Source organism: Macrobrachium rosenbergii, chromosome 31 (genome assembly GCF_040412425.1).
Source record: "Macrobrachium rosenbergii isolate ZJJX-2024 chromosome 31, ASM4041242v1, whole genome shotgun sequence".
Lineage (NCBI taxonomy): Eukaryota > Metazoa > Arthropoda > Malacostraca > Decapoda > Palaemonidae > Macrobrachium > Macrobrachium rosenbergii.
Genome location: NC_089771.1, coordinates 29,742,440 through 29,759,176, shown reverse-complemented (window position 1 = coordinate 29,759,176; position 16,737 = coordinate 29,742,440). Strand labels below are relative to the sequence as shown.

At 34.9% G+C, this 16,737-nt stretch overlaps 1 protein-coding gene across 9 annotated transcripts in view; it reads left to right on the top strand.

Moving 5' to 3' along the window:
- Positions 1-16,524, top strand: part of LOC136855500 (major facilitator superfamily domain-containing protein 8-like) — a 41,226-nt gene extending 24,702 nt beyond the window's left edge. For 6 of the 9 annotated variants that reach the window (XM_067132591.1, XM_067132590.1, XM_067132589.1 and 3 more), the window contains 6 exons: positions 90-205; positions 3,170-3,297; positions 4,798-4,911; positions 7,782-7,874; positions 10,323-10,537; positions 11,360-16,524. In XM_067132591.1, the coding sequence (XP_066988692.1) occupies positions 90-205; positions 3,170-3,297; positions 4,798-4,911; positions 7,782-7,874; positions 10,323-10,537; positions 11,360-12,433 (1,740 nt within the window). In that variant the 3' untranslated portion in view covers positions 12,434-16,524. The remainder of the gene's footprint in view (positions 1-89; positions 206-3,169; positions 3,298-4,797; positions 4,912-7,781; positions 7,875-10,322; positions 10,538-11,359) is intronic. The other 3 variants (XM_067132594.1, XM_067132593.1, XM_067132592.1) reach the window with 1 other exon arrangement.
- Positions 16,525-16,737: the final 213 nt, after the last annotated feature.

The following is a 16,737-nucleotide window of genomic DNA, read 5'->3' as shown; positions in this document are numbered from 1 at the left end:
GATATTCTTCAGTCTCCAATTTCCTCTTAGAATCAAATTGGGTTCGAATTCTTCGGATGGGTAGTCGCTAACTTTCCTTACTTTTCCAGCTCGATCCTTCGGTCTCAAAGGAGTTCTTGGGGTGGGTAGTCGCCGCTAATCCACTCGGGCAGATGTTGGCGTCTCCAGCCTTCGGTCTGTGGGCTAACAAGGCTGAGTCGAATCGGTGAGTCTACAAGTCAGAGCAGAAAATAATTTATGTTTATGTGTTTTATTTCTTACTCCACAGATATTTTTACTAAGATATTTGCTGGCTTCGTGCTTGAGAGAGAGAGAGAGATGGGTCTCCGCGTTTTGGTATTCAAACTTATGTACTAAACTGTTCAATGCCTATCTATCGTTAGTATTTTATAACTTTTACATTCAGCGAAAGTTTTACAGGAATAAGGCTTTTTTTCCTATAGCTTATTTATTGATTTTCTTAGCTATTCCTTATTTATTCGTCAGAGATTCTCTTTTTGTGCTTTAGGCCTATAAATAATACTGATTAGGAATTTTGATAATTTAGATCTATTTAGGATAAGAGCTAATTCAGGCTTTATTTCATATAATTGTATATTTTTTAACTAAATGAAAATTAAGACTTCCATTTGGCCAACGTGGTTAGATGACACGTTTCTGTTCGGGATGAATCAAAACTTCGTGTCAGCCTAATCTGCTTCCCTGTTGTATCCCCCTCTTGTTATCAGCTCTGTGTTGTATCTCTGACTCTCTGGCGTTGCCTTTATTTATTTCCAGTCCGTAAGACTAGAAAAAGACCTAGACTTTTAGGAAAGGGGGCAAGAGAAAGCACATCGTTAAATTGTAAGCGAATTCGCGCGGAAGACTTGTATCTAACTATACATGGGACTAGTGTCGTGTGCAAATTCTCTCTCTCTCTCTCTCTCTCTCTCTCTCTCTGTTAGTTATCCGGATAACATCAAAATTAGGACCAATTAGTCACATATTTACCTCGTTTGTGATATGGTGTTATCGGTAATATCAGCGTTTGCATAGATAACGGCCCTATAGCTGCATTTCGAAAGTAAATCGTCAAGCTGACTCACTCTCACTTCATTTGTTTTTTCTGGTACAAATACGAAGGATATACCTGTACCGTTTTTGTCTGGTACAATATATTCCATTTACGTTTGTGTGTGACAAAGTGGCGTAATAATAATAATAAGATAGAAAATAACAGTTTTAATAAAATAATGCTTTCTTCATTAAGAGAAAGCACGTATGGAAGAATAAGCTTTTGAGAGTTATTTATCCACTTTGTTCATACTTTGATAATGCTACTAACAACGTAATAATAATAATAATGTTGATTATTGTGGAAATTTTAGCACCCTGACTTGAAAATAGCTCTTTAGACCCCGAAATACAAATGAAGGTCGCTTATATCAAGTTCATCAGTCTAAACCTCAGAAATATTTACAGTTTTACTTATTGGCTAACGCAGATATTATCCTGCATACAATTGAAAGAAGAAAACAGCCAAAATAAAAACGAGAGCTTTGTGTTCAAATGGCGTTGCATGCGAGTCCACCGAAATCCTTCTTAATGACACGTACACAAGGCCTTGCGCAATGATTGCTCTCTTCTCTTTCACTGTAGATCTAACCCGAGGCGTCTTTCTCAAGTGAGGTTTAGGACTTGAATTTAGAGAGAGAGAGAGTCATTTTCCAATTGTAGTCTGGCACGCTTATTATTGCTGTTGTAGGGGATTTGTGAATTGAGACTAGTTTATCTTGTTTGAGCGAGTAATTCAAGGTCGCTGTCATTTACGAGAGAGAGAGAGAGAGAGAGAGGATTATGTGAGAAGAGGTATATCTTAGTTCAAAGGCATTTTGGTAAATCCATGCATCCTTGCGGAAAGCTTAAGCGATTATCTGCTGTCACCCACGGCTGTAAAAGTCTGTAGTTAGGCGCACCTGTGACAGATCAAAGGCAGCAGAAGGTCATCAGAGTACAATTTGCTAGCAGACTAAATTCAGTGAAATATCTATTATAAAATCAAGATGACCAGGCCTATGGTATTGCAGCAAAAAAATATAAAAACTACTTTTTTTAACTTTAGCTGTTTAGAAAATAATGCAATTAAAGGGGTTTAGAAAATATTGCAATTAAAAGTGTTATGGGTTTCCTTGATTTGGTAAGATATAATCAAAATATTTACGCTTGATTTGCTATTGGAACGCGAACAAAAATACTACCGTATTGAAAAATTCAGCCACATAGAACAATATTTCGTTTGAAATGGCCGATACAACAGTGCCTTCAATTATATCTGTTAATAAAAGTATTATTTCACATATTTAGATAAACGATATTATATAAAATGTTCGAGACATTGCAAAGGTACTTTCATAAATACGCTAAAATTAGATCTCGCTAATCGTGTACTTATCTGTTACTTATTTGTTTTCCCCGTTTTTCTCTTTCATGATTTATTCTTTCCTTCCTATTTCTTTTTCTGCACTGGCTTGCTATCCATATTGGGAACAGTGGTGAATGGTATTCTTTAATATCATTAGCATAGCAAGAATTACAGAGCGCATAAATCAGTAAGCATAATAAAATGGTAGATACCTGTGACACGAAGTTAATAAATGCAATTGAAATATGACGCCAAAACTAGTTATAACATCCGTAAGGTATGTTCCAGCTGTGTATGATAACTGAAGCAATGCAGCAAGTAGGCCTATGTAATCTATCAGATAGCGTAATTGTTGTATGACGTCGTCAAATATGGTAATGTGGCCTGCTGAATTGTACTAGAAGCTGAGGACGAAGGTTGTATTTGCACAGGAATTTTATCACTGATATAATACATAGATATAATAGATATAACATTACTTTGAATGAGGAAAGGAAGTTCTGTTATCAGCGCCAATTGTGAGTTATGAGAAATATAACTTTCCAAAATAAAAACATGGTATATTGTGCTACATAGTCCCATGTATATTAGAGTTATCGTGATACATATACAGTAATGCAAAAAATTGTGATAAAGAGGCGATTGGTAAATTCGTTTCATTGAGGAAAATGCCGTAAAATTTTGTTGAACGCCATTTCCTTCAAGTAATTTTATGAGTATGTGGTTCATGTTTAGATCCTGATTAATTCCTTTAATTTTTTCTTCCAGAGGTGCCTTCATTTTGACCATCAGTTGCTTTATAGCGGGTAATATATTTTACGCCATCTTAGGTACCTTTGGATCTGCGGCGAAATCTGTGATGATCTTCTCCCGTTTTGTTGTAGGAGTTAGTTCTGGTGAGTGTAGAGTACTTTAGACCTATGCCCTTTTGTCTCTTCGCCGTGAAGACCAAAACAATAGCACAACTCTTGCTTCCTTCAAATTAAAGGATAGTTAACAAGAGAATTACTCTATGTACACCTTATTTTTACTATTGCATTAAACTCCCTCAATAGTAGAGATTTCGTAGACCCATATATAAGACTTCAGTTACTTACTGAGCTTTACACCTTTATCTTGCTTGCATCTGCCACTTCTTGAATGTTGAAGTCCCCCCTTTCCTCCGTCCCAGTAATTCTGATTTGTATACACTTTTCCCCAACCTATCATCCTCCATTCTTTCCATATGACCGAACTATCTCCAACACTGATTCGTCCTTTTTGTCCATGTTAACCTTTGGACCACTTCTGAATATCTCCATATTTCTCACCGCTTTGATTCTTCATATGCCACATATGTTATGCAAGCAGTTTATCCCAACAGCTTCCAGTTTTAATTTTCTTTCATTTGCATTCAACATCAACACTTGATTTCCATAATGGCGAATTGGTTTAGTGACTCATTTACTTCATACCAAACTCACTAGTCTTACCCTTACAACTACATTTTCACCCTTTCCACTCCAAGTGAAATTTCCAGCTTTTTTAACATTAACTTCAATCAAATATTGATTGTCTATACCTCCAGCTGCTTCTTTTCTCATCATTACATCCATCAACTTACTCTTCTGTATACTTTGTAATAACACGTTATATGTCAGACCTTTCCTCACCCTTTCCTCTTTTCAAAGTAAACTTATGTATAGTTTCTGTAGGAAATCGTGCATTTACAACTATCAAGCCCCTACCTAAACATATTTCGAAGTGATTCCACACCCATTTATTCCAGGAACTCCCTGTCTTCAAAATACCATGTCTTTTTATCACATAACCTTGTATTTTATCACATAACCTTGTATTTTATCACATAACCTTGTATTTCAGTCATTTAACACGACCTGCTCTTCCTGCTCCCCAAATCCAGCAAAGGCAAAGAATCGCACTCTCCCAAAACACCCCCTTTCACTCTCATTCTTTTCCAGTCCTGGCCCATAAGCACTCACTACTACAACATTTTGTCCTGCCACAGTCAGCCTTACTCATGAGATGTTTTTACTCCTTCACCTGTTGTAGAGTCTCCTTAGTAAATTTAAAGTTCGTGTCTGAGCCTTCCTTAAAATTATGTAAGTCAAAAGTGAATGCAAGACACTGGCGATTATCCTTCCTGCTTGGGGCAAAGTTGAGGGACATCCAGCCTCACCAATATTGAGAAGAAGCAGTACACTGTCATCACAAAAATAATTGTTGCATTAAGTTACCCCTCCTGACGGAAGCAGTTTCTAATTGCAGGAGAATGTGACTGTAGGGATACTGATTAGTTCATCGTACACCTTTTCATTATTGCTGTATTGCTCTTCTGAGGAAGAGTAAGAATAAATATTACAATACTGTACCTCACTGTAGCTTTTATCTTTCAGCCAATATCGCCGTCATCAGGTCTTACGTAGCAGCGTCTACAACCTTAAGTGAAAGAACAACTGCTGTTTCATTCATCTCAGCTTCACAAGCAATGGGTTTTATCATTGGCCCAGGTAAGAATAGACAACTACTGTACAGTGGATTTCTGGAAATAAGTGTCACGTTTGTTGATAATTTAATATCTTTAGGAGGATAGTGCTGTCAGTGAACCTCATGCAGTGCACTGCAGGTTTTATGCAAGATTCTTTTCAGCATCCCTTCTGCCTCTAGCTGTAACACCTTTCATTCCTTTTGCAGGACCTCTGTTCATATTCTCTTTGTCCCATCTTACTCTCCTTAACCCTCTCCTGACAATCATTTCATGGTGTAACTGGGAGGTTTTCTTCCTGTTACACCTTTAAAACGTTTTTACTTACAATTTTACCTTTCAGTGGTGACTGACCTCATAGGTTGGCCCTTGGCCTAAATTTTATATTCCATTGCAGTACTGTATTTAGAAAATTTACTGTGTAAGAGACTTATAACTTTTATGATATAAAAGAAATGTGTTCAGTTATCAAACCCAAGCCTGGATAAAAGGTTAATGACAGGGTGGTCCCACTTGTCGTTCCCAAGATGGGCTGAGAAGGTTGGTTTTGTATGTGAGGTGTGATCTGTACACTTTTTATTCTGCTCTGCAGGCTGTTCTATCTCCTCTGCAATGTGCCCACACAGTTTACCAACCAACATTGCTGTGTGGGCCTCTTTTCCAGTGAATTCAGTAAGGTTGTCTTCTTTCCTCTTGGTCTGGCAACACCTGATGAGCCATCTCCTACCATAATTGCAGGGGTGAAAAATCACCAGTCCTCGAATTTCTTAGTTCAAGTGTGTTTCAACCCTTCTACTGCCAAATCTTGAAATTTTTTTATTTTCCTGTTTTGTATATTCTTCCACCTCTCAAGAGAAGGGGTTATCAGATATTTTGGAGAAATTTCCTAATTTTTTTATTTTATTTTGCAAGTTTCTGTTAGGTTTGAGTAGATTAGGGCATTGAGTAACTTGTCCCATCTGGCTTTACTGTTGAATAGCCAGTGGTATACTGTCTGTCGTTCATTGCATTACCATCAGCCAAATGGTGTACAGTATCTTGCTTGATAATTGTTCAGGAATTTTAAAATCATAGTCATTAGTGTATTCTCTTTTGGGGACATGGTGGCACTTATAAAAATGTGTTTCATCATAAGGTAATGAGTTCTGCAATATGAATATCAGTGCAATGCTTCACTCAATATCCTTATGTTCCTCATTTCATGGAGTTAGATCTTTTAACTCAGATTTAATCAAAACATATTTTGAAGGAAGTACAGAAGAATAAACGGAAAGAAGCTTTTATTATCCATTACAAATGCTATTTTGTTTGGGATTTAATTTTGTTTTAATGGCTCAATGAGAGGTAATTTGCAAAGAGAACGATTTAACACTAGTCATTTCATGAATTTTAATTCCAAAAACAGAAACAATAAAAACTATACATGGTCAAAGAAAAGAATTGTTGCATATTAAAACTCCACAATCATGTCAGTAAATTTTTTTATTTGTATGATTATTAATAGACAATTTAATCACGACATTGTGAATTTCTTAGCAAAGGAATTATCATTCAAGATGTCCTTGAAAAATGCCATTAATTGTATTACAGTATAATATTCATGTTGTAAGCAGTAGTTGAATGGAAGTTAAGTTAACCGATCATAGAAAAGGTTAATACATTTCAGCACTAGAAGAAACTAGCTCATTGTTATGCTATCAATCATTGTGTTCAAGCTGGTCATTCTTTTTAAATGTCAGAACGGTTTCTTCTTGGAATAGGGGAGATATTTGTCATCTCTGAGTTTTGTTTCAGTTAATTTCAGTACTAAGAGATGGCAGTTACTTTTTAATTTTTTTTTTTTGTGAAAAGTTTTCATAGAAAAATGTTCATATTTCAGGTGTACAGAGGAAAATCAGATGATTATTGTTTAATGAAAAGGATACCTTTATCTCAGTTCTAATTTGACGACATTATTACGTACTGGCCCCTCAGGATTGGGAACTTTCATTGTAAGAGAAAGAACAATTACCAGTTTAGAGAGAGACCATTGGCAGCTGCTTTCAGTTTTCGTGAGGTGTGAACTCACCTCTTATCCAGTTTTTGGTTTTGTTCTTTTCCTCCTCTGAAGCAAGCATTGGTTAAAGTGACCAAGTGGGATACTGTGTGTGGTATGATCTTATTACAGTACGAGCCATTAATTGTTCATTAACCGTTAGGGTTTTTTTTTAATTTATGATTGAGTTACTTCTCATTGGAAAGTAACTTCAGCTCTGTAGAATTTACTCTTCACTGATGTTATTTGATGTATGATTTATTTATGAGAGGCAGCCTTTGACAGTTTTGGTTCCCTCATTTTTCAAAATCCTTTCATTGTAATGTCTGTTGCATTAAAAACTTTGGAAATGGATTCTGAAAATGATCTCGTGTAAGAATAATTGATGCCTTCACAAGACCAGCAGTGTGTTTGCATGATTTTCTGAATTATGAGATATGCATACCATTGGAAATTAAGCTTGGTTAGGTTAGGTATGGTTAATTCTGATATAGGGAGAAAGATGGAAAAGACACATTGAGCTTTATGCAAGAAAAAATTGATGTCCTGGTATATATATTAATGGGTGTAATGTGATTTGAAAGTTACCAATCTTCAGTTGCTTTTTCTCTTCTATGTTGAATGCAGATACACTGTTGTTCTAGCAAAGGCTGCAGTTCTGCACATCTCACTTCCTTTTCTTCATGAAACCAGAGTTCTTGTAGCACTGGTAGGCATACCTGGAAAGTACAATATATAAAACTGACTGTCCCAGTAAATAAAGGCCAATTTTAACCTGAAGAGAAAATATTGATGTCATCCTTTTAAAACTACTGTATTTCGATTATGTTTATAACACCAGTTCTTGTACACACATGCAGCTCTTCAGACGGGGCTAGTGGCCTTGTTCTCACGATCAGACCATTCAAAGTATCAGGTGGAGAACTCCACTGCAACTGTGCAAAACTCATCAGGTATTTGTTGCGTCGTTGAGGTATTGCAGTTTCCGAGTAGAGTTCCTTCTTGCATGAACCAATGGACCACCACAGTAATGAGAATGATAGTAACTGTAATGATGATTGTGGATTTGGATATTATTATTTTTTTTTTATTTTGCTGATTGTAAAAAACCATCACCAAGTTCTCAATATTTTTTCAGAGAACCTTCAGCCTGTATATATCACAATCTCCCTTTTTTTGTTTTTTTTTGGTAGACAAATGTATATACCTTTATGCAGTGTGTACTTTTATTTCATATATATTGTAGCTTGTTTATGGGTTATCCAGTTTGCCTATGGAGGTTATGTCACACCTACAGACAACTAGAAACAGTTTTTGAGTTGTCAAACATATCCAGCTAAGCTTGAAATTTATTTGCACCAGATAAAGTAGTTTTGAAGGAAGCACAGAAGAGTACTCCCTCTGTTGGACAAGCAGTAAAAGTTCTTTCATTACAAACCAAGTGACCTTGATATTTGGGATTTTATGTTATCCTTGTTAGCTTCACATTTTTGTGCAGTTTGTCTTGCAGGTGTAAACATTTGCTTTTCGATGAAGTAATTTAGTGTTACTGTACTCTGTTAGCCTTGGTATGATCTCAAAGCATGTCACTTTGAATGTAAGTGCTGTATTTGTTCTAGTCTTGTACTATACCAGTGTACCTATATATGTATTTTTTTCCCTACGCTGTTCGGTATGATATTAATATTACCAACTCACATCGCCCTTTTTAAAATGTAGCAACCAGTAGAGGGATTGTTTTTACCGTACATATCTGAAAATTGTAATTGTCGAGTTCTTGTTTATCCAAAGACATTTGTTCTTAAATTCAATGCATATATCTTCATCTGAGGTGAGTATGATTTTTATAAATTTAACATAGTACAGTATATGATTGTTTCTGTTGTAGAGCATGCATCAGTAAACAGAGTATTGGGATTATTATGTAAGGTAGTAACAGTAGATCAAATAAATTACTTTTATGGAAGGTGCTGCAGTAATGGGATAGAAAGAATGTGTGGTGTGTATAAAGTCAAACTAGAAGAGTTTAGAGAAACACAAGAAAAGAAAGTCAAGTAAAGAGATAAAGAAGAAGATAATGAGAGAACAGTCTTTAAATGTTGAGAAGAAAGAAATTAAGAAATATGTCCACCGTGACCTGGATTTTTCTGTCTTCTCTGGTGATTACTTTGACCATAGAGCTTTGACAATGTTGGCTATGGGCCACCTTTTTAGTAAATATTATACAATTCTTTTAATTTTGTCTACACTGAAAGTACATTTCATTTCTGAATGATCTCTGTAACCCATTTTAATTTAGTCCCCTAGAGACTTATCCGACTGCTTTCAAAGAGTGTCATGTCTTTAGCTTTGATAATTAGCATTTTCTGTGCAAACATCATTTCTGACCCCATCCAGTTTTCCAGTAATCTATTTAAAATCTCCAAAGTTATATCATAGTCAGTTATTAGCTTTAGTTCTTTTCTGTACTTTATTCTTGAGTTATGTACAGAGCAAAGTACCTACTCTTCTCTCCTCTTAAAGTTTGCCTTTAGGTCCATCATATTCAGCCTGACTTACATTGTGACAACTGCTTCCTTGGACCCAGTTCTGTTTATACTCGTTCTTGAGTACTTCCCTCATTAAATTCAAATTTTTGTAAAAGATAGGAAACAAGATATGTGGAGAAAACTTGCATGAATATGTGTGGATGGGAAACAGTCAATTCTGTGATCATTTTGGAAGTCTGAAGGTCCTGTATAAAGCTGTAAAAATGCAGTATTTATAGAATAAATGACAAGGAGCCGAGTTTTGGAACAAAATTCTCCTCATTGAAGGTTGCCATCTTACCTTAGAAATACAATTTTTCACTGCATGAGTTTACAGTTTGTTGTACAAACAAATCTTATTTTGTCTTCGTAGTTATTTTTGTTATAGTATTGTCATTACTTGCACAATATGCTTTCATTGTTAATAATAATAATAATGATAATATTGTATATTATTATTATTATTATTATTATTATTATTATTATTATTATTATTATTATTATTATTATATTATTGTCACCTTTGCAAATCTTTGGACCTACTTTTCTTGACTAGATGTTATAATGTAACATTAAATCAATTTTAATTGCTTATAATAAAAAAACTTCTGTGATGGTTAAAGGTAATAAAATCACAGAACTAACTAACCAATGTCCCCAGTTATTTAGTTGCAACCCATAGATTATGAAGTCTGTTGCTTATTTAAAGGTATATAGATGAAGCAATACCTTATTCAACATAAATGGTCTTTATTAAAAGTTTTACACACCCACATTTAACAATGGTTTACCTTGTACGAGCATCACGTAATCTCTCTCAGAGTAAAACAACACTGAGCTATTTTGTTTCTTATTTTAACTTCGTTATTTCAGCCATCCAGTCAGCGATAGCGGCAGGATTTGATGCATTTGATGCCGATGAGACAAATTTGACAATGGGTACAAACTCCACATTTTCCGAAGTTCTTCCACCTGAAGTTGAGGAAGAAGATATGTCAGTGGTCTGGAATATGTATACTGCGACAGGGTGGTTTGCTGCCCTCCTAGGATTTGTGAATATTTTCTTGTTCCTGCCATGTATCTATCAGGTTAGTAACGAATAAGTTTGGAGTTTTTATTGTAGTTGATATTTGATTTTTTATATTTAGCTAACATGCCCATCCTATTCCTTTGTCAAGATATTTATTATATTTAAGAGTTTAGGTTCGTGGAATACTGAATCGGGTACTTAAAACCTGTTGATGGATCAGCTGGGGAATATAAACAAAACTGCATAGCTCTCATTAACTAGAGAAAAACAGTAGAAGACTCAAATATATCTACCGCCTACTTCAAAGAAGACTCTTGAAGTTGGGAGACTCTCACTGAAAAATTCATCCTGTCTGTCAAATGACTGTCTTGTATGTTTTAGTTTTTGATGAGTACTCTGTTGAACCTAAAATAAACTACTGTACATTACTTACAATAGTACAGTGTGTGAATTGGGAACAAATAGTACCTGTACTATGTTACATCTTTTATAATCTATCAGATGTTTTATTGTGTCTGTTTTGATTATTCAAATAGTTGTGTATCGCCTTTCAAGTTTTGATAATTTGTTAAAAAGATGTTGCAGGCAAACAATGACATAGCTGGTGGTGAAAAATAACATAAATAATTTTCTTTTCTGTATTCACTTCAGATCATTTAATACTATAATACTTTCCGAATTTTATTTTTGAGGGATGCATGTTTCAATCAGATGAAACCCACAAAGTATGTCCAATAAGTTGAAATCTGTTATACTTAAGAGGTCGTTGGGGATTTCTGAAGACTATCCTGTCCAGAGCTTTTTGTCCAGCACGTTATGTTGGTTGAAGTGTATACAGTATGTACAGCAGAATTTTGTTATATATCTATTTTTGTTTCAGGAATATCCAATCGCAGCTAAAGAAGCTCAGTTCCAGAGACGCGAGACCGACGGAAGCGAGCTGGTACTTCCAAAGCCTGATTACCTTGTGCTGGTTGTCGTGCTGATTATTGTTTTCATCATCCTAGCTATGTATGTCCTTCTGGAAACAATCATGGTCCCTATGACCATGGATATGTACGCTTGGTCTGATAAGCTGGCTATAACAGTTGTCGGTATTGGTCTGAGTATTGGTGGCGTTTTAACTATTGTGATGTTCAGCATTGTTGGGGTTGTGTCCAAGAAACTTGACGAACGTAAGGTTGTAATTCTAATGGGCCTGGTGCCCATGACACTGTCAGCATTTTGCTTTTTCCCGATGGGCAGCACGTACCCCAAAATGCAGAACTGTACTGTGGACTCCTTATTTGCTGCTCCATTCCCGGACAACTTCTCAGACGAAACTACGTTACTCCCCGATTTCATTATTGAGGGAAAGGAATCGTTGGATAATCAAACAGTTAAGTTAGAAGATTTTACTTTTGGTGTCTTGGGAAATGTTACTGGTGATGTCTTTCATACCGAAGAATTATCTGTTGAAATGATGAATGAAGATGTGGATCACATAACTAGTCTTATGCCTTCTCATTTCACTGCGGAGAATTTCTCGAGCCACAACACTCTTTCACGTAGACGTCGGCATGCCACTGTAAGAGGCTCTTGTCATGACTTAGGTTGTCCCCAAGAACAGAAGTGGTGTCTTTATACTCCTATCATAGAGCGTTCCCAGTTAGGAGTAGCGAGCGTTATTGCTGTGATGGGCTACCCTATATCTTTTACAATTCTTAGTTCGTTGTTCTCAAAATTATTAGGTCCAAAGCCTCAGGGAGTCTGGATGGGGATTCTGACCAGCACAGGAAGTTGTTCACGTGTGATAGGTCCCATTGGAGTCTCTTATGTATACACAATGCTAGGCACAAGGTGGACGTTTGGTATATTATTCAGTATCTTAGCAACCACAGTGGTTTTAGCATCGATATTTTACCGTAGACTTGTACCTATGAAAGTTACGGGAGTTTCAGACTCAAACTCGTAGTCGATCTTAACAGAGAATAGACTGACTGAGAAATTGTAAAACTCTGTTGAGTCCACAGAAAGACCTTAATATGGATTATTTTTATGTACAGTATATAAGGTACAAATGTTGCCATATATAAAAACATTTCGTCGGCCAAATACAGACTTTTTTGTCTTAGAGATGTCCACTTACTTTTAATCTTATTTGTTCGATGGAAAGTGAGTCATCTGTGTCAAAAAGTCCTTCAATAATTGCAGTATCTTGTTCCTCTGAAAATCTGTATGAAGCTTTCTTAAACACTGCACCCCATAATTTACAGTATGTTTAGTAGTGTTGTCAGTATGGACTTACATTATACATAATGTACTTGCAAGAGAATCATTGGAAAAATGATTGGATATAATATCCCTACGGGTTAATTTCGCTTGCAGATCTTAAAGACTCATATATTAAAATTACAGATTTTGTTGGTGTATAGTTTTGTAATTTAATAGGGGATGTTATCTGTATAAAATTGTAAACCTGTGTTATGAAATTGCAATACAATAAATTGAGAATATTATATATTTTGGAACTTTACTTTGTAATGTATTGCGCTGTAGTTTTGTATATACTTTTTCCCATTTGAATACGATAGTTAAAAAAAGAAAGTGATGCAGAAGGGTGATGAACCTGTGATCAGATTGTACTGAGGTTAGTGTAAGAAACCTAGCACTTGATTTTGACTATGCACAAGAACATGTCAAATCAGCACTACTGATTTAGGGTTCCCAGCGACAGCCTGAAACACTTTTGTTAAATTAGCTGCCACAGCTTTTAATATGATAATCCTAGAATCTTCATTTGTGAGAAATAAATCCTTCATTGTATGCAGTCTTGTCATTGGTTCAGTTGTACATCAACTTTAGTCAAAGATGGAAATCCACACCTGGGCTAAATGTTAGATAATCACTTGTACATACTGTACTATGTTTTGCTGGTTATAAATTCAATGTGCATTTTCCAAGATGTTAATGACAGAATAATGATGGAGAGTGAGATTATTTGTTTCATCTGACACAAGTAATCATGTACAATATATAAAATACTATGCCCTTCCTTCATTTATCATGTATGATTCATTGACAACACAAATCACAGAGAGTTATGAATCTTGCATATAGACTGTGGTATTTTAACTCTTCTGATTTATATTAACCACAGTTGTGTACTTTCAGACCCCAATCCTGTCTGTGTGCTGATCTCGATTTGCCTCAAACAAGTTTTTGTCATTATCTTTTGGTAGTTCTGAATTTAATTTTACTCTAGAAATTCCACAGGGAGTAGATCTGTGCAGACATTATTACCAATGCTGCCAAAGCTTTGGTGAACCTTGAACAACTGTGTACGTCTGAAGGCAGCAGCTGAGAGATGCTTTTAACCGACAGCTTTAAAAGAGGAATATGTATATCGGATGATTTTCCATATTAGTTCCGTAGTTAGCTTAAATTCCTTAGTGCCTCAGTTGATGAAATGCAAATAGATCTATGCTTATAAATGTAATTATTCTTTTAGTAGGCGAGTCAGTCATTGAAGTTTCCAAACATCCAACAAATGAAATAAAAATTTAAGGTAAAGTTATTCTAAAAAAAATGTCATTTTAATTTTTTGTCAGCATCTTTTTTTTTCTGTAATGTTCTACAAAATCTTTATTTCATTTACTCTGGTTAGAATGGAATTTAAGAGTCAGGTTAAAAGGCCGCTTGTGACTTACTGGATAGATTATTGTGAATTACTTATGCAAATATTTTTATAATTAATTGATTTTGGTGCTGTGTGTCATTGATAAACGTCCCATATGTTGTTGATGTTTTGTTTTCAGAGTGTATATATTCATGACAAAAATCACTTAAGTGAAAGCTGTCATGTGGTAACTTCTGCCTTATATTTTAAGACTGTGATTGTTTTCTCAAATTTCTTACTTTCAAATACCGTTCAGCTAGTAGGTGGCTCGCACTGGTTAATGTTACTCATACTGCCAAGTGCTTAATGCAGACATAATTATTTTCTTAGGAAGCGTTAGGTGTTGACGGGGCTTGATTTTAATCAGTGCTTGTAACTGTGAGATGGTGAAAATTTTCGTATAAGATTGCTTGCGCTGTGGGGCACATGTCCAAAGAAAATATTGAAATAGTAACTTGTATTTGATGTGTGAATAAATCCTAGTATTTTCCCAAAGCATTTTTTGTAAAGCTGAAAGTATATTCCATCTCAATAGCCCCATTTTCAGTTAAGGTTACGTCCATGAACGAGTGAGAATCAAAAGGAAAGATAGAAAATGTGTTTTATAAATTAAAATCTGAGACTCTACTTAATCTTAAAGATAACATGTGATTTGGACTAATGTAATAACTCATTATGTTTACATAGGTCCTGTAGTTGTTGAAATGATTTTCCATGGTTTTCGGTTTGTGGCATATATAATTTAAAAATATAAATTCTTAGTATCTGTACATATGACAGTAAATTAGTTAAAGCATTAATTTATTCAGAATTATATTTTTCATCTCGTGGTACTATTAAATATAAGTTTGCTTTACTAAGCTTTCCATTATTTCCACGTTAATAACGAAAATTAAAAAGTTAATCGTGTATGTTATTTTTTAGCCCTGTGCTGTAAAGATGATAAATTCATATTGGTGCTAATTTTGTAGGAAAAGCTGGAAACTAGACCTTGGTTTCTGCGAAGAGCACGTCTCCTTTTAGGGAAACTGGGAGACTTATAAACATTATGCTTCAGAAATTAAAGTCACATGTTAAAGACTGTCAGTTAGGCCATTTGCTTGATATTGCACGTCACAAGCTGAGTTTCAATGCAGCCTTATGTGCAATAGCACACATACACAAACTTATTTAGGTAGCAATTTAAATGTTATTAATGGTTGTTGAAGGACTTATGTCTGTAGGTATGGTATACACATATACAGTACACATTTTATATAATTAATTATTTACCTTACAAAAGAGCAGAAGTCGAAGTTCCTTGCTAATACCAAAAACTTAACTGTATTTCCTAAGGTAAGGAGCTTAGTTTAACTGTAGGTTTAACTAATCCTGGAATATGAGATACTTAAGACGAGATCGACCTCAAACAAGAAAGAGTAATGAGCAGTGTTTGAAGCTTAATTTATGTTAAGATAGTACATTCCGTCATGAAATATATACTTAAGGCCAAATAGATACTTATGCAGTAGACTTCATACAAAGTTTTGTGTTTTCCTGTTACATATTTTAGTGCAATATACACTATGCAAAACTTTTTATACTTAATTAAAATAGTTATTTTAAGGAGCATTCATACTGCTTTCTGTGGCGATTTTGACTTGTCTGTGAGATGCATGTGACTTATAAATTGAAGTACTGTAAATTAGTAAAACAATCAGAAATATAGTCATAAATTTTTTGGTGTAACAGACTGTAAGAAATCGTAAGCATCTTTTAGATTAAGCAAGAGGCAGTTCGTAAAAGCTTGTCGTGAGAATCCACATCTAATTTTGAAACATCATTGTTGTAATTGTTGTTAATTCTTTATAAGGCTACCTCACTTTCTCAAATTCGTTTTAGAAGGTTCTTGTCATGTAATTTGATTGCTTAATTATGTGTAACGTATATTGTTGTACAGTATTAACACCTAATCTCCTGATTCAGCGATCTCTCCTAGTACAAGCTTTGTACTAATCTTGATTTTTTAATTTTAAATTTCATTGAGAGGGTTTTCCAATAATGATTGCTTTTTTTTTTATTTATGAATGCTTTAGTAGCAAGGTGCTTTTGCAGTTTCGTCAATTTAATGGAACTGAAGCCTTATATCATGAGGTACTGTGTTTTGTTAGCATTTTGAATAGGTATGTTAATTAAATGTGGCATTAATTAATTTTTACAGTACTGTAATGTGAAAACAGAATACATTTGTGTCTTAGTCTTGATTATTGCACTGTAAACACTTAACTTTTATCAAAAGTAACCATCCACTGCAGTTGTGTAAATAAGATATCCTGTTTTGTGATACAGTCGAAGATGAAGCGTGATCACACATAATATTTTTGTATTAATAAAATGACAATGTGAAATGTATTGTTATTATACCCATGCAGAAACGCTCTTTTGCTTATTGTTAGCAACGTTTCAGGAAAAGTAAATTCAGGAGAAGCTGTTTAGTAGAGAACTATACTGTATGTGTTTGTCTATGCAAGTAGTATGTTGAAAAAGGTATCGAAAAGAAGGTTCTTAATATCTAGGAACCTCAAGAGTGTGTGCAAGATAGGGGTGAGTGGTGCAGTGTG